At 40.4% G+C, this 18,643-nt stretch overlaps 1 protein-coding gene across 4 annotated transcripts; it reads right to left on the bottom strand.

The window, feature by feature from the left end:
* Positions 1 to 1,447: 1,447 nt before the first annotated feature.
* On the bottom strand, positions 1,448 to 18,189 carry LOC308080315 (uncharacterized protein). Of its 4 annotated transcripts, none has more exons than XM_080422121.1 (22): positions 18,137 to 18,189; positions 16,884 to 17,035; positions 16,045 to 16,155; positions 14,865 to 15,190; positions 13,943 to 14,269; positions 13,791 to 13,845; positions 12,786 to 12,825; positions 12,603 to 12,678; positions 11,816 to 11,849; positions 11,566 to 11,629; positions 10,663 to 10,788; positions 10,238 to 10,252; positions 9,379 to 9,488; positions 8,773 to 8,881; positions 8,530 to 8,659; positions 6,951 to 7,080; positions 6,409 to 6,508; positions 5,977 to 6,081; positions 4,900 to 4,953; positions 4,343 to 4,411; positions 2,332 to 2,479; positions 1,448 to 1,685 (listed from the first exon to the last, which is right to left on the bottom strand). In XM_080422121.1, exons 2-22 carry the CDS (start codon positions 17,018 to 17,020, stop codon positions 1,513 to 1,515), a joined length of 2,439 nt encoding a protein of 812 aa, XP_080278247.1. In that variant the 5' UTR covers positions 17,021 to 17,035; positions 18,137 to 18,189; the 3' UTR covers positions 1,448 to 1,512. The 4 variants fall into 4 exon arrangements, with proteins under 4 accessions (XP_080278247.1, XP_080278248.1, XP_080278249.1 ...); XM_080422122.1 differs by having other exon boundaries at positions 2,332 to 2,482; positions 4,900 to 4,950; XM_080422123.1 differs by having other exon boundaries at positions 2,332 to 2,482; positions 4,900 to 4,950; positions 5,983 to 6,081.
* Between the last annotated feature and the right edge of the window lie 454 nt (positions 18,190 to 18,643).

Genomic DNA, 18,643 nt, shown 5'->3' with positions numbered 1-18,643 from the left:
TATGTTTTGTAATAATCAAAAAGTAACTAGGTTTCAAATAATCATAGGAGTTAAAGTACAATATTTGCTTCCGAGATGTAGTTAAAGTTATACAATGCAGAATCCCAAATAACGATTTTTAGCAACCTCTGCTGGTCACTACCGTCACTGCATACAATTTCCGTAATCCTCGATTACCCAGAATTCCATTCGTTTTCAGCGGAAGCCGGAAGCGTTTCAAAAAGCGATCTTTTAATTGTTTTATACTATCTACGGATCGTTTCTCTTAGCCAGTGGAGCATTAGTTACCATGAGCTGTGCTTTCTTTTTCTGTTCTTTTTCGATCTTCTAATCCTACATTCTCTTATCAGCGTGAGGTTCCTTTTAGTTATTACCGCGATAGTTCCTGGCCAAACAGGAAACCGTTGCGGTAGTTCCTGGGGACGTCGGCCACGACGTCATGACGTTGGCCAGGAACGTCATTTCCCCGGGAAAGTCCCCCCAGTCCACATTCAATAGAAAATATATAAATAAAAGGCTTCCGGGGGTGAAATTCATGGAGTGGGTGTTGTGAAACTTTTGCCACTCACAAAAGATATACAATTTAACTTTAGTTTTGTTGAAAACGTTACCTAGTATTACTTTAAGGGGAGGTAAAAGTATTGAAAATTTGAAACACTCCTGTACAGTAAAGCCACTTAAAATGTGTACTTAGTACAGTGCTTGAGTAAATGTACTAGTTACTTTCCACCATTGCAACAGAGCTTATTCTTTACATTAAGAAAGTCTGCACAGAAAGCAGTAATGCAACCAAGTAGCAACATTTATAAAGTAACTTCCAACACCCAAGATTTCACGGTAAAATATAGTCGCTGTCGGGTGGAAACCGAACACATTTATAAAGTAACTTCCAACACCCAAGATTTCACGGTAAAATATAGTCGCTGTCGGGTGGAAACCGAACTTTTATGTCAATCAGTTCATCAGTTTATAAAGTAGTGAAAATAGCCGATCTACTAGCTCACAACGCATGTGAGGCGTTGTGCGCTTCGCTTGTAGATCGGCTATTTTCACAACTTTGTGAGACACTCGTGTGATGAAATAGGGCTTTACTTTACAAATTTAAATCATGTTAAATTATTAGTATAATTTAGTATAATTTAGTACAGTAGGTCCGTTTCATGTTTAACCAGTACAACACTTGACTGAAAATTCAAAGAGAAATGTAATTGAACACATTTTTATTTCAACAACAGATACAGCATCTTTAATAAAAACATGAACAATAAAGATTGTCAAAAGACAAATATAAAACAAATGTACACAAAAAAACATCAAAAAGAACATTTTTACAAAAGACTAGTTTGTAATTTAAGGACCACCATAACTCTGAGAGTGTACAAACGGAACCAAATGGACCCTTATGGGTCCATTTGGTTCAGTTTGAACACTTTCAGAGATACAGACCTGTTGGGGGGGTCCATTTGGAACTCCCTATATTAGGAATCGCAATAGTTAAAATCCATCCCAACTCTATTTTCCCATCGGAGGAGAGTGCCAGACAGCGGAGCTGGTCCTCTTATTGAACCTGGGTTTCTTGGTATAGAAGATCTCCTCCAGGTTGGGAGGAGAGATGGTTCCAAACAGAGCATGGAGGTCAGGAGGGTTGAAGTACTCTCTGAGGAGAGCCTGCTGCAGCTTGGGACCTTTTGGAGGAAAACAGACACATTTTACATTAAACCACACCGACCCAAATTCATATGTTTACAAGACTGTAGCTGCCAGTGTGAACTAGGGGTGTCAGAAAAAAAAATCGATTCGAAGCGCGATTCTACTGTTGCACGATTCAGAATAGATTCTCATTTTCTTTTTTTTGGGGGGGGGGATCTTGGATTTACCCTTGTGTGTTTACATTATCATCAGTTGATAAAACCTTTACAATTATAAAAGCTACATAAATTTACTCTGCTCTCATGCCAGCAGACTCGAGTAGATCCTGAAATCCTATGTTTTGAATGGAGAATCGTTCAAGAATCGTTTTGAACTGGAGAATCGAAGTGAGATGGCAGAAGATTCACAGCCCTAGTGTGAACACAGCATAAAAGCAAAGATACAGGCTACCAGTCAGTCTCAATGGAAGCCAGCAACATGAAGATACAGGCTACCATTCATTTTCAATGGAAGCCGTGTAGCTTTTGTATCTTTAGTATCTGCCAGTGTGAATGCAGTATTAGGGCTTAAACAGATCAAACCAAGCCATTTTAATAATCTAAAGATTTGTTTCATTCATACCCCTTCTATGAAAGCCCCGCTCATATTACAAGATATTTGGGGCGAGGAACTTCGACTCACCTTCTGCCCAGGATGGAATGGGTTTGCGTGGTGCCGACTCGTCATCCGTCGAGTCGTCACTGTTCTGGTCCATCCCATAGTCGTCAGGGTTGCCTGTCAACTTGACGGCCTTTGCACCTTTAGGCGTGATGGTGTAAGTCTGTGGAGACTGCTGTAGAAACACGACAATATGATTATAGGAGTGATGCTGTAGGTCTGTGGACACTGCTTTAGAAACACACAATATGATCACCATGCACATCAACACACTAGGAACGCCTACATCTCGTTTACAATATGCAACTCCCTCCTTGCTGGTGCTCCGGCATCTGCCATCAGACCTCTGGAGCTTGTTCAGAAAGCTGCGGCTCGTCTGGTGTTCAACCGCCCCAAGTTCTCCCACACAACCATCCTTCTCCGCTCTCTACACTGGCTCCCCGTAGCGGCTCGCATCCAGTTCAAAACCCTGGTGCTAGCCTATAGGGTAGTGAAAGGAACAGCTCCTTCCTACCTCCGGGCTATGGTCGATGCCTACACCCCTGCCCGACCACTTCGGTCTGCCACCTCGGGGCGACTGATTGCCTCGTCACTCAAGGGTCCTTCTGGCCGATCCACACGGTCACGACTCTTTTCTGTTCTGGCCCCACAGTGGTGGAATGAACTTCCCACTGATGTTAGGACAGCAGAGTCACTGCCCATATTTCGCTGCAGGCTGAAAACCCACCTCTTCAGGAAACACTACCCTTCCTCTCTGCCTGACCTACTTGTTGTTAACTAGTTGTACGAACGCTTGTTTTCTATTGCTGTATTGTTTATTGGATTATTGGATTGTCTATTGGATCTTGTTTAGTCGATACTTATTTGTTTTAGCTCATGCTCATTTGATTTAGCTATTTTGTCTCATCTGTTTAAGGAAATAGGTAGCTGATATATTGCACTTTTACCTTAGCGCTAGGTATATGGTTGCTTGTTTTTGCAGAAAATGCACTAAAGACTTCTGGTGATTAGTAGTTTTCGTTCCCTGCCTATGTTGAATACACTTATTGTAAGTCGCTTTGGATAAAAGCGTCTGCTAAATGACTGTAATGTAATGTAATGTAATATTCACGTTACCATGCAGGATTTAGTTTTCATATGACAAGGTAAAGGGACCATGTAGGCATTTAGCAGGCACTTTTATCCAGAGTGACTTACAATAAACGGGAAAAATTATGTAAACACATACATAGACTGCAGAGAGACAGTGTTAGTGCCTCAGTAATCTAGGATCACAGGTAAAACAAGAACCTAGCAGCTGTCTAAATAACCTGTAAATGTACATTTTGACATTGTGGTCAAGAAAAACAAGCCTAAGTAACAAAAACATGACCAAGGTATAGTCTGCATGGTCATCATAACTAGGTCAAGTGCTACCGTCTAAGATGGAGTCTGAAGGTGTGTTTTCAGATTACGGTGGAAAATTGGGAGTGAATCTGCAGTTCTAACTGAAATGGAGAGTTTGTTCCACAGTTGGGAGCCAGAAGGGAGAAGAGTCTAGGACGTGTGGAGCGTTGTCCAGTGTGTTTTAGGGAAGGGAGAAGAGTCTAGGACATGTGGAGTGTTGTCCAGGGTGTTTTAGGGAAGGGAGAAGAGTCTAGGACATGTGGAGCGTTGTCCAGTGTGTTTTAGGGAAGGGAGAAGAGTCGAGGACATGTGGAGCGTTGTCCAGGGTGTTTTAGGGAAGGTTCAGACAGCTTCCCTGTGTTAGCTGATCTGAGAGAGCAGGAGGAGTGCTTATTGTCCTCCTGTGTGTGCAAAGCTTTTACAAAACATTTTAGAACAAGACAGATACTGTGGCACACTTCATTTGACTCTGTACGACCGTTAACGTTCCATTCATTTGCACAACAACTTCCTGGTTTGTGCCAACGGGGACTACTTTCTTGTAGAAGTTATTCTTCTAGTGAAATTATTAAAAACTGGTTTACCCTGAATTTACACAACCACTAATTAGAGAAGACATGTTAGAAATGCCAAACAACGTGTGTGTTACCTCAACATCCATGGTAATGTTGAGCCCAGCAGGTCTGTCCTTCCCTGTGGGAGTCTTCATGATGGAACTCTGAACAAACAATAGCTTGAATTTATATAGCCTTTCATGACCCCAAGGATGCATTACATCAAGAACCAACAAACAAAACAACTTTTTGCCATTAACAAGTGGATGTTTAGCTCTTTACAGCAGAGCAGCTCGTTACAATCACACCAATTAGATAAAAATACATGTTTGTGTTAATAATCATTAGTATTGTCCATGAAAGATGGAATGAAGGACTAATTCCAATAGATGAAAGTTGTTAAATCATAACAGTAAATGAGTCCATGAAAGATGGAATGAAGGACCAATTCCAATAGATGAAAGTTGTTAAATCATAACAGTAAATGACTAACAGGCTCAGTTCGGGGTTGATTCAGACCCCCTTAGCCGCCCTTCCTGCCTTTCCATCAAATAAAGGCTTGAAAATGCCCAAAAAATAAAATGTTATAAGGCGTTTACCTCCACATCAACTGTAAAATAACTTTATAAATGAAATCAAGCGTTTTTTTTACCTCCGCCAAGATCTGCTGACTCCACATGAGGCCTGCAGACTGTCCTAAAGGCTGCTGGAGGAAACAAATATGAACCTCATTATTATAATATGGTAAATATATTAATGATTAAATAAATGTGAATATTAGTGTATCATCTTATAGCAACAAAAACACTGCATTTACATAAAATATTAGCAACTGTAACAAGTTGTGACCATTGACCCACAGGCCACATTTCATAGTGAATCCTTCCTTAATGGTGAAAAACATTTGCTTCCAACGTCTGTATTTGATCAATTCTACATCTTTTTGATTAGTCAAAATAAAAAATGTTTTTGATCAAAAGCCATGTTTCTTAAATGGTTACACATTTTAATATCTTTTAAATCAGAGTTTAAAGTGATTTGTACAAAAGGTTTCCTTATATCAAGATAAAAATGTGTTTAAATATATAATCTGGTCATACATCATGTAGACCCGATATTAACGCGTGTTTCTGGTTTACAGTTTAGTCCATTATGGCCTTTAAACACGTTTCACAGCTGATCTACAAATTACATTATAATCCATTATATGTCATCTTTTCTACTTTGCTGGGACAGCAAATAGCAAATAGACTGAGGAACATTGAATGCATACTTTAACGTGATCCTCTAATAGACTTATGCTTTTAGTTCTATCCACTTTTTCATGCATTTAGTTCCATGATTATAATCTGCGAGAAGGTACTGGGAGTAAGTAAGTCACATCATGAGTCTTGACCTTCAGGTTACAGTGTTAAGAATCAAGCAACCCAAGAAGAGTCAAGTCACAACTAGACAAGTCCAGTCATTGCTCAGATCACGTCCAACAACATTTAATGACCTAGCCCACTTACATTTAATGCAGGTAAAGACAGTGGGCTTATACAGATAAATGTCCTTCACACTCATCTATCTGAGGTAAGCATGTCTGATCACCTCATCAGATTAATGACACGCGAGTTAAAACCAGCTAGAAAGTGGCTTCTGTCATTTAAACTTGGTCCACATGTAAAACTAACGAGTCAAGATAATATGATGAAACGCATGGTTGATAGATGAGATGTAAACTAACCTGCACCTTGGCTGCTGCTTCAGCCAACCTCTGTTTAGCAGCCCTCTCTTCTTCAGCCAATCGTTGAACCGCCCGCTCTTCATCAGCCAACCTCTGCTGCTCTTCCTACAGCAGTAGATGAGTGTTAATAAAATCATATCGTCACAGTCTGCCAGAAACCTTGCAGCTCCATATATATATATATATATATATATATATATATATCCCATTTTATACTTTGACAGTGTCGTGCAAAAGTAGCTGCTAGCGGGATGGCAGGTTGAAAGAAGTTAAAGTACACAAGGGTACATGTGGTCAACAGTTTGTTTCTGTTCAGTTTTAGTTGAGCTCCAGAATCACAGATCTGGTTTGGTTTTTCCTCACTGACGTTTAAAGTAAACGTGATCGGTACAACCCTGGTTTAAAGGGTCAGACTCACAACCGTTTGTTTACCTTCTTTCTCTGGTCTTCCAGCGACCTTTTCTCAGCCTCTTTCCTCTCCTTCTCTCTGGCAGCTTTCTCTACTTCCCTCTGAAGAGCCTCTGCCCGCTCCCTGAGGACAAACAATACAACTTTAACAAACTAGTAGCAACACTACACATAAGTAGTGTCATGTTACTTTACTATGATAAACATTATAGTAGTTAATTAACTGTCACATTGCCTTTAGTACTGAGCCACAAATTATTATAGTTGTTAAGTACAGCCCAAACAACATATTGTAGGGTCAGGCAGAAACCCCTTTCTCAATATTCTATACGTGTGTTTTTTGTAAATTAACACCCTACTTGATCATACTACAGCGTCACACAAAAGTATCAAGCGTAGCAGATCTACAATGCACAGATCCACAATTTAGCCTTAAAGTCTGACTGTACCACGTAAGGTTTACAATTTTGACTAAGTATTCAATCAAATATATACTTAGCCAGGACCATGTGTCCAGCGTGTAATTTGTACCGTTCAGTTAAAGAGTGTGAAGGTGCAGTTTGTACCGTTCAGCTCTCTCCTGTTCCTTCTTCACCTCCTGAGCTCTGTGCGCCTCTGCCAGCTTGTGAGCTCTGTGCGCCTCCTCCTCTGCTCTCCTCTTGGCCTGCAGGGCCTGCTGACGCTTCTCCTCCTCCTGAGGAGAAATTGGGAGCGAACGTACAAAACCTTAAGCTAAATGGTACTTTTATATACAAAACTTTAATGGTTTATATAGGACCGTTATCCAAAGTTTACATCGTCATGGATTAAAATAAGATCTCACGACTGAAACATTTTGTATGGCCAAGTCCTAATGTGCGATTTGTGAAACGGTATGAAAAGTATAACATAATATACATATAGAACATAGATTTAAAGGATTATAATGCCTGCATAAATTGTTTTATTGAATTATTCCGTTAACCTCCCGTAATTATAATAATCAATTAACTCATTACAAAATGATACAAAGATTTTATTTGTCACCCAGGAAACTCTGCCAAATCAACATTTTACAAAGTCCTCTATGTTCTTTGTCCGCAAAAAGTCATGGAAACATATGTACATATGATGTGGGAATGTCCAGGAGTACTAGCTTTTTGGGCCAAAGTTGCATTATTTCTCACTGATATAATGAGATAAACATACCTTGTTTGCCAGTTTGCCACACATTTTACTATTAAATGATGCTTCATCTCTAAGATTAACACCTCACAAAAAGCGTGTTTCTGTCCACTTTAACGGCAGCAAAGAAAATGCTTGCAATGAGATGGAAACCACCTCATAATCTCAATATTCACCGTTGGAAGCTGTCCTTCTACGAAGTCTTGAGATTAGAGGCATCCAGTGCTAGAGCACAGGGCGCAAGGACAGAATCGATTCAAATATTACTGCAGCCCAGAAGGTCAAATCAGTACTCCACTAGGTTTGAACACTTGTACTTTGACATCTGAGACTGAACAAAAAGCATGTTGTTTTTCTGTTTTTTTTCTACTGCCGTTTTCTTTTTGTTTCTTCTTTCCCCTTTACTTTGTAACAGGATTAGAGGATATCTAACAAACACAATCATAATTTACTTTGGTTCCCTTTTTCATTCCATTGCATTATTTAAAAAAAAAATTGTATTATATACACATCATGGTTTTCCCTTTCCTATAATGTCTATGCGAACCCGGGGGTCTGGTAGGGGGGTTAAGAAGCGACCTGGGCTGTCTTGCAGCTACAGGACTGCCAGATCAGAGGAAGAGACTGTCATAACTGCCAGCAGGCAGGCTATACAGTACATGACTAACTCTAACCCCAGTGCATACTGACGGACGATCCATGTACCGAGAAGACACTTTTGTATGCCACTGTGAGAATTTGTATTAACTGCTTGCCCACACAGTGATGTGATGTAATGTCTCTTACCTCTGAACTTCTTAAAAAAAAAGATTAAATAAAAAGTTGGTCAAAAAAAAAAAAAAGGTATAACATATTGCATTACAAATTCAAGTGTGTACCGTTAATAACCTGGCATTTCTAAGGACCTACAAAATAAATATTAAACTACAAATATTAAACATTAAAGAGCATATGGTTAATTTAAAAGCTGCAGTGAACTTACAGCCTGTTGAATCCTCTTCAGTCTCGTCTCCTCCTCCTCCTCTAGTTTCCTCCTGCTGTCAATCTCCTCCTGATGTTTTAACATCAGCTGTTTCTTCAGCTTCTCCTCCACCAAGCGCTCAACACGAAGCTGGAAAAAACAACAAGTAGGAGTCAAGGAAATAGAGTAGTTTGGGTGGATTTTCACTTTTAAAAACAAAGAAAGGATAACGTCGCCAGGAAGGAACAAGGAGAGCTTGTCACCTTGTCATTCTTCTCCATCTGAGCTCGTTTCTGTTCGATCTTTCTCTTCTTCTCTTCCTCCTTCTGGTCTTCTTTGGCTCTGGCTTCCCTCAGCCTCTCCTCCCTCTTCCTACAAACATCAAGGTAGAACATGATGAGGAAAACAAACAAATCTGTGTTGGTACATGTCATATCTGTTGTCAAAACGCTTCCTGGCAATAACTTTTGTACCGTTGAAGCACCAAATAAACAGGCTTTCTACATTTTGTGGGATGAGCTGCACAGCAGAGTATGTGGGTTGAGCCCATGAAGAATGAGACAAATCTTCTCTGCCAAACAACTTATTTGGTCATTAACAAGGATGAAACAATGTGTCTGCAGCACAACCCACATACTGAGCTGTGTTATGACATAATGTACCAAACACAACCCACCTGAACACCGAGTTATAAAGTGAACCCATTTAGAACAGAGGCAGATTAAAGCCCAAGTTGTCTTCTGCTGTATCTAGCAACTAAAATGACAGCTATTCCCAAATTGAATGTTATAACGTATAAGGTGTAACGGGTAAAAATGGGTTTAACCAGATTAAAACAATTCATTGTCACAATTTGGTACACATTGTACCTTTTCTGTTCCTCCCGTTTCTTCTTCTTCTCTTCCTCCATTTTCCTTATCCTCTCCTCTCCCTGCTCTTGCTTCTTCTTGAGCGCCTCAAGTTTCTGGTGTTCTTTTGCCTGAAAAAAAAAAGAGACAAACGAATGCACTGCAGTTCAATCCATCCTGAAGCCATTTAGCCCAGTCCTTCACCAACGGTTAACATTGCAACTAAACCGTTGCAATGTGTTTCAGAGATAAATTGCCCCCGTTCAGATCGGTGCAGTTTTTTGGGATTGGGTTTCAAGTGGTTGCATGGTGCATCATTGGTGGACTGGGTTTTAGTAACACTGTAGCAACTCCCAGCTTCCCAGGTGGAAATAAGGAAAATATCCCAACATGAAAACACTGAACTGTGTGATTGTTATCGTTTCTATGTTCTTGGAGTTAAACATGAAGCTACAGGTTGTTATTGTTTCTATGTTAAACATGAAGCTAGTAGTCCATCTGTAGACGTTCATTAAAATGTTCACCCAAAATATAAAAAAGCAATTGAACTCTCGTACTGACTTATTGGCTTGAATTATTGGCTCAGGAATGTGACAAACATGAAAAATCCCCATGAATGCAAGGCTTTATGGGGTTTGTAATTGATAGAAAATAAGTATTTTTGGGTGAACTACTACATAGCATGCACAACTGTTCTAAGTTTGACAGCCTGGACTGTAGTCGCAACACCACAGATCACAATAAAATAAATACAGTTTGACAGCCCTGGTGTAAAGAGCCGTTTTAACACCACACACACACATTACTAGGAAGTAGTGAACCAATAAGAGCAGTTGTCTAAAGAGTTGTTATGGAAACAATGTTGTGACATCACACTTACCACCACACCCCCTGTCTGCTGGAGAGGAGACAACACACACACACACACACACACCACATTACCCAGCAGTCATAGTTTTACCTCTGGACTACAACACACTACATTACCCAGCATTCATAGTTCTACCTTTGGACTACAGTATACCGCTACCCAAAATTCATAGTTCTAGGTCCTAAAGATCAGATTTGTGTGGACAGTCAGTCCTAAAGATCAGAAATAATAGTGGACAGTCAGAAGATAAGATTTAAGAAACCGAGGCCTCTTTTACAGTCCTGTCTAGAAAGACTATAAAAAAACAGCTTTCCCACTAGTGGCTGAGCTGAGGCCACTGATAGTAACCGTGTCAACTGGACTTGATAAGCAGAATCCTAACAGTAGCCATTAGTACACACAGTAGTGTGCGACAGTAAGGTGTGTTGACGTACCACTGTGTCCACCTTCAGAGGAGTGGTGTGTTTAATGAAGGACTTCATGACAGCTGTGCGACCTGGAGTCATCATCAAAACCTGGTTCCTGTGGACAGGAAGGAATGACTTCATTTTGGGCCTCGTCTGAAAAAGGAAAAAAAAAAAACTTAATTTGAATTATCACTCCTCATGTTATTCTCAGGTCTACTGCGTGGCTTTATTCTCTAGTCTACTGCGTGGGACTCGGCGGCCTATTAATGTGAGCATTTGTCGGTGGCATTTCTAGTGATGTTTAATAAATCTTGTAGATCAGCTTTTTTCAGAAGGTTTGCCTTCTTACGTAATATTTGACAATTTTGATATAAAAAAATAGTCCTTAAATTGTAACTTTATAAATGTGCAGATACCCTATAAATGTGCAGATACCCTGTATGTTGGTTTGTTTACCGTTGAGTGAGAAAACAATGTTGCACATTAAGCTAATCATCTGGGGACCCCCCGTCTTCGATCACGTCACATACGTACTTTACCATGTATCACAGTGTGAGTTAGCGTTAGGTGGCTCTCCACCAAACAGACTGCAATAGTTTGCGCAGAACTTTTTTACTTCCGTTGTAAACTGCCGGCCGACGGCAAAGCAGTAGCCTGCCAGTGTTGCCAGGTTTTATTATAAGCAACTTTGGGCTCGTTTTCCTGTAAAGTCGCTTGTAAAAATTCATAGTTGCGGGTTCCTTACTGAAGTGCAGTTGCTCATTTGGGCTTGCTTTCAATAGGGGCGGGCTCAAGTGGCAAAACTGGTTGCTTCTTTTGTAAAATGACAGCTGCTTTCCCGGTTTTAATGGGTTAAAGCTGTTCAACAGCTCACATCTGCTGTGCAGATACACAAATCCACAGATTTGTCAAGAAAATAAGAACACTTACCACAGTCTTCTTCTGGCCGTTCTCTGCATGTTCTTCAGCCTTTTGTTTGAGAGTCCTGGAAGCTCTGGAGAAGGGAACGTTTAAATTAACACACAATCCATGATTCATCTGCTCATATTGGGCATAAGTCACATGTTATTTGAAATTGCAAATGACATACAATACTAAATAAATTGACTGCGTTTATAAAACAGCACAAATTAAACAAAAGCATTACAGTTTAAACACATGAATCAAAAGCAGTACTTACCTCACAGGTGACTCTGACTGTACAACTGCTGTATCTACAAACAGAAATTTAAATTAATCATTGTGTACAATACATCACAGCTGCTTTATCAGACACTCAATAAGACAGCCATGACTCCTAGAGTTGGATTTGTGGGGATCTGCTGCCCCCCTCTGGTCGATAGTTTTTATGTCCGGTGGGGATACACACTGAAATTTAAAATGTTTCCCTTGTAGACTGACATTTATTTTAGATTACATTTTGATCATCGGAATATTAAAACATATGTTCCATCTTGCAGTCTCAGAGGCATTGGCAACAGACTGCTAAAAGGCTTTCCCTGTACAATCAGGCCACATGAACGAACAGACAAGAACTAGAATGAACCAGGACAAAGACATCCCCCACCTGTGCGTACACAGCGGTCACGATTACACATTTAAGCTGATGATTAATTGTCACTCAAATAATCGTGATTAACGATTTAATTGTGTGCTTGGCATTGAACATAAGACTCCTTTTAGGCTTCGTAATCAAAAATTGCACAGGGCAGATTTGACAAATAACTGAAATATACCAAGAAATTGACATATTTAATCATTTGTATTCATGTACAAATAGCTATATATATATATATATATATATATATATATATATATATATATATATATATCTACAAGCAAGCTTGTAGATTTGCCAATTCTGCTTTTTTAAATATTTGAAAATCTTTCAACAGGGAAACGATTATGCAAAAAATATTATATCAAATAATTGCAATAGACGATTGTAATAATTGTGACAGGCCTACCTGTGTGTGAGCTCCCAGCAGCAGAGCGACGACTACTGGCCCGAGTCACTCCGTTACTGCTGCCACTGGCAGACACCTGCTGTTACAAGAAAGAAAACAAACATTTTGTAAACACAACAGCACTTTTCCATGACATTTATAATGTCAATAGACAATATAATAATTTAATGTTCATAGCCAGACCTCTGGTTGCTCAGTCTCAGCGAAGACCTCCGAATGATTCCTGAAAGACAAATGTTTGCAAACTAAGCTTTAGGAATAGAGATACACTCAAGTTTAAAAGCTTTAGGAATAGAGATACTCAGTTTAAAAGCTTTAGGAATAGAACACTCAGTTTAAAAAGTAAAAGTATTGGCAGCAAAATGTACTTAAAAGTACTCATTATGCAGAAGGTCCCATTTCACAAGTTTTCAAATGTATACATTTATTATTATTACAACACAACCACTTCAGAACTTATGGTAAGTGATATATATATATATATATATATATATCACTATATATATATTTTTTGTTAAAAAAGTTAAAGTACTATATTCTGATAGTAATCATTGCTACAGAGCGTTTGTTTGGTCACAGGGGTCTCTCCAGCTCTTTAGTAAACAGAATATAGTACATTTTCAGGTAGGTGACAAGGTTTAAGCCAATCAGGAGAGAGCACCTGTTTAATAAAGAGCTGGAGAGACATGTGAGACTCCTTTTACAGAACAAACTCTATAGCAATGAGTGCCATCAGAATATAGAGCTATTTAACACTTATTTTAACAAAAGCAAATCACTTACCCTAGCTTTAATAAAGTTTTCAAATATTGTAGTAGAGTAAAACATAATATTTGCCTTTGAGATGTAGTGGAGTAGAAGTCAAATTATTGGAAATACTCTAGTAAAGTAAAAAAAATACCTCAAGATTTCACCTATGTACAGTACTTGAGTAAATGTACTTAGTTACTTTCCACCGCTATGGTATAGGCTATACAATATATGGACTTTTGGAGTAAATGATAGGATGTGTTAAGGCACACATACCAAGGGAATTAGAATTACACTGGATAATTATTTGTCCAACAAATTAGATGTAAAGGGAGTCAATAAACAAGCGCTGGTAAGAAAAAAGAAAACCGAATGAAAACAAGTGATCCGTCCTTCACAGAGTGAGTTCAACATCAGGCAGTTAGAATAAAGACTCACTCTGGTTGGTGTTCATAGTCTTCATCCTCATCTTCGGTCTCTGCAGAGGTGTCTTCTACAATACAAAACAATAACGTTCACCATACTGGCTGAAAATGTGTTTTAGTGTGTACACATGAGTATGTATGACCAATCACATCACAAACACTAACCACTGCAGGTGGAGTTGGCGGCGTGAGCCTTGATCTTCTTCAGCCGTGACCGTCTGGAGGCTCTGCGGACAGAGGCTCTGCGAACAGACTCCCTGTGACGCAGGCCTGCTGCCGAGTGACGCAGCATCCGAGAGACCCGCGGCCTGGTGGGCGTTCCCGCTAAGGTCACCTTGGTGGCCGTACGGCCGGGGGAAGGCTGTGGCTCTACAACGACCACCAGCTGTGGAGGCCTGGCTGCCTCGGCAGAGCGCCGGTCGCTAGCAGAGATCTTCACCAGGGCTTTGGGCAGTGTGGTGGACAGTCTGGACACCAGACATGGACGATGCTCTGTGGGCAGAACGTGGAGAGGAAGCGTTCACTAGGGCGGTCACCACCATCATGACATTTGACCTGACCATTAACTGATCAATCAGGATTGGTATTTAAGACAGTCAAGGGACAGTGCCCTCAATATACCCTCATACCTGACTAACTACTTCTCCAAAGAGTGATGCCCACAGCCACTAGAGGGACCAGCCATGATCCGGTACCCCCAAATTTAGAACATGGGAAAATTCTCATTCTACTACTCTGCAACCAATATGTAGAATTCCCTGACACCATCCATTAAAAGATATGGCTCACTGGTTTCTTTCTAAACAAATTGGAGGAAAAAAAAAATCAGGAGACCACAAGGGGAGATAAATGCAACTTCCCAAAGAAAGGAGCCGTCATTCACTGCCGCCGTTTCCCCCTTTGTACATATTGCGTTATTCTTTATGCCGAGTTGATGAATTGAATACATAGGAACACAACAGAAACAAGTCCCCAGGACTTTTAGTTTATCCTTTTAGCCTGAATACTTTTGTTAGTCAGAAATGTAAAACAGCACGAGGTACAGTCATCAATCAGGGATTAATGTATTCATTATGACAGGGCCTACCGTTCATATCAGCTTTGACCTCACTGCCCTGAGGCGTCTGATCCTCGAGCGCCATCTCCAGAGAGACTACGCCCACAGAGGAGGTGGAAGGCTGGGGCTCTGTTACTTCCAGAGAGACTACGCCCACAGAGGAGGTGGAAGGCTGGGGCTCCGTTACTTCCAGAGAGACTACGCCCACAGAGGAGGTGGAAGGCTGGGGCTCCGTTACTTCTAGAGAGACTACGCCCACAGAGGAGGTGGAAGGCTGGGGTTCCGTTTCCTCCTCGAACACCAGGCCCATCTTCACAGAGGAGGCAGCCAGGTTGCTGCGCCTCCCCTTAGAAAACCTCATGGTTTGAAGAAAAGAAAGAAATCTCACAAAATAATACGTACAGCATGTCCTATTAAGTGATTTGTGAGACGGCACCGGAGTAGATCGGGTGGAGACGGCGTGAAAGGAGCAGACCACCCACACTAGCATCCGGGAGGGGTCCTAGCACTGTTTCCTAAACACTGTATGTAAAATTATGATGTTTTAGTAAAATCGTTCCCCATGTTCTACATACTGCCAACCATGTGAAGAAAACACAGATTGAGGCTTTAACCTTTTCTTTTATTGACACACACACACACACACACGTGAAGAAAACACAGATTGAGGCTTTAACCTTTTCTTTTAAAATAAATGAAATGACTGAATGAAATCAGTCGTGGCGACTGAGAACTTTAATCCATGAAACCTACAAGAGGTCAGAGTATTTTACACTTTCTAATGTAGAGGATTTTCCAGCACCTTTCAGAGCACACACACTTTATACAAGTAAGTACTTATGGATTAAAACAAAATAAAATGTCACGACTGAAAATGTTTGTATGTCCTAATGTGCCATTTGTGAAACAGTAGCGCTGATTCCTAAACAGTTAACACAATACGTAAACCTTTGCCCGTATATGAAATATCCGAGAATATTAAGTTTTTATGGAAGATGCTTCAGAAAATATTGACAGTTTGACCACTTCAAATGCTCCAATCTTAAAATAAATGAAAAATAGCCCACCTACAAGCTCTCACCACGCATTGAGAGCTTGTAGATCAGCCATTTTTGTTGTGCAACATGCTTTCATAGAAGTCTGACTTCTATGGAAAGTTGTCATGACTGGCGACTGACAACTTTAATCGATGCTAACGTAAGCAACTAACCTCCTCCTGGTTCGGGCCTCCTCTTGAGGTACCACAGAAATCCGCTTCTTACGAGGTCGTCTTTTCTGGGACGGTGTTTTGGGCATCAGCTCTGGCTCAGTGTTGGAGTCACTGTAATAAAGACAAGTAGCATCAACTGTAGCCCAGTACTGGATTCACTGTAATAACTACCAGTAGCTCAGTACTAGATTCACTCACTGCATTATTAAATAGTCTCTCTCATGTTCTTTTCAGGATTCAAATGTAGCAGATCTACAAGCTCAAAACGTGTCAAACTACTTTCGAGCTTGTGGAACTGATACTTTTGATTCTTTTGCGACGCTGTAGTATCAAGTTAAGGTTCTGTAGCCTAACTGACATTTTTTGTATTCATCTCTATATTCTGATAGTAATCATTATAGTGTGTTCAGTAACAGGAGTCTCCTTTTATAAAAAGAAAACATTTTCAGGTGAGTTACCAATTTCATCCAATCATGAGAGAAACCCCACAGAAGTAATTTATCAGCTTCCTTTGTGTTCCAGTTTATTTTTTTCCCTCGCCTGAAACTTAAAATTTCAGTTCACTAAAGAGCTGGAGAGACGCCTGTTATTGAACAGGGAGAGAGAGAGACCCGTGTTATTGAACGAACACGATAGCAATGAGTAGCTGGCAATGTAAACGCATGTTTTCTCATCATTGCCAATAAAGCCACTTTGAATTGAATACCTACAATCAGACTAACTGATGGAGCCATTTATTTGAACAAAATCATAGCAGTTACAACAGCACCTTTAAAAACAATGATCAACCTCATTTCTTGCATTAATAAATAGGACCCCAAAAAGGTTTAAAAACCTACCCAGAGAACATGCGGTTGGCCTCCTGCTCGATCTCCTTCAGCCAGACCATGTGGACGTTGTCGATCTCTGACACAAAGTCGTCCAGTTTCTGCATCATCATATTGGAGATGGTCTTCGTGGCTTCCAGGAAGGCCATGATGATGGCTGCAGCCTAAAAACAAGGGAACATTAACACATTAAAACTGGGAAAGCATTAGTGTCATTTTAGCCATATTTTATACTTTGGATATTCAAAAGAAGCAGATATCTGAAGCTCATAGCGTGGCACAAAGTGACACGCTGTGAGCTTCTAGACCTGCCAACTTTGAAAACCTTTGAAAAAGTGTGTGTGTGTGTGTGTGTGTGTGTGTATAAAACGAGAATGTTTAACAAAAATCTGGAACAATACATTTTGAGCTGTGGGGTCGGCATCCAAATTTACAATTTTTTTTTGAGTCTTTGACATCAGAAAACTGTTAGGATTTAGAAGACATTTGTAGAATCAGCCTCACGTCTTAAAGCGGTGGTTCTCAAAGTGGTTTTCAAGGACCAGGGGTCCTTGAGGGAATTCCAGGGAGTCCCCAGCTAAATGGTGGATAGTTAGGAACCAAATTGGTCCCATATGTACACTCCTATAGTTAAATTTTCATCGAAAACGCCATTAAAAGGAGGTTTGTAGCCTAATGCATGTCAAACTGAGGGTCCTTGAAATTAGAAGTGGTTGAGAATCACTGCTAAGAGCCGTAAAAATCTTGCCTCGTGGGGGTCCAAAATGTGGGGGTTCTTGACATGAAAAAGTTTGAGAACCACTGCCTTAAAGGGTTAAAAGCATATTCTTACACTGCAAGTTATTTTAAGCAGTCACACCTGACCTGGGGTCAACCTAATAGGGCTCAGAGCTGGGAGTGCCTGCACACAACATACTGTATTAGCACATGGATAGTGAGGTTCCAAAGGGGGCTAATACTGCATGAAAATACTTGATTCAACGCAATGAACGCATTGTGGGCTTAAAGATCTGCTAGTACTGAACACTTTTGAATATAGGGCTTAAAAGGGGATGAAACCCTTAGTTTTCTGGTTGCGTTTAAAAACTACAGCATGGTGGAAACAGCAGGTAATGTCACAATATTACAGTACAAGCACTAAGCACGCTGGCTATACAGAGTGGGGACTGGGGACAATGGACATCATGTTAAATTGGCCTTAAGAATTTGAACAGCTACAACAGTTTACACTGTTTAGCATAAAGGTGAATAAAACATGACTTTACCTGGTTGGGAAACCTTGACGTTGACGAGAAAATAGATTCTAGAACTTCCGACCTTCTGTCTGGTCCTCTCAAACAAACAAAGTAACCGCTACACGGGTTCAACTCTCTCTATAAATCACATCCAGCCAATCACAAGGCTCCATAGGGTGGCGTCACACAAGAACCTGACCTCCCATTGGCTGATATGGATGACCAACGGGGCAGAAGTATCCAGCGTGATGTAGTATGAGAGTGACGACACTAGCATCTAGCATAGACTTAGCCATGGTTCACATGACGCTTGTATACAAGCGTCATGGTGCCGAGTCCCCCTGGTCTAAAGTTGTGTTCGATTTTTTCACATTGCCATCTCTCACATAAACATAAACGTTCAGATTTCAAATATAAAGTGCTTACCACCAAGCCACGGATGTTACAAGGCGATGCGGACCGCGATGAGTACCCGTATCTCCCGTATTGTTCAATAAAAAGCATTTTAATCCCATCGCCGGCCATTTTCTCCAAATT

This window comes from Gymnoscopelus braueri, assembly GCF_963280865.1.
Source record: "Gymnoscopelus braueri genome assembly, chromosome: 24".
In the NCBI taxonomy this organism is placed as follows: domain Eukaryota; kingdom Metazoa; phylum Chordata; class Actinopteri; order Myctophiformes; family Myctophidae; genus Gymnoscopelus; species Gymnoscopelus braueri.
The sequence above is the reverse complement of the archived record's forward strand: the minus strand, read 5'-3'. Positions and strand labels throughout refer to the sequence as shown.

Excerpts from the sequence above, each read along its gene's own strand:
- LOC308080315 (XM_080422121.1), bottom strand. The coding sequence starts at position 17,020 with ATGGCCTTCCTGGAAGCCACGAAGACCATCTCCAATATGATGATGCAG. Across the intron at positions 11,850-12,602 it reads TGCTGGGAGCTCACACACAG|ATACAGCAGTTGTACAGTCA; the intron begins GTAGGCCTGTCA and ends TTCTGTTTGTAG. Across the intron at positions 8,660-8,772 it reads AGATGGAGAAGAATGACAAG|CTTCGTGTTGAGCGCTTGGT; the intron begins GTGACAAGCTCT and ends TGTTTTTTCCAG.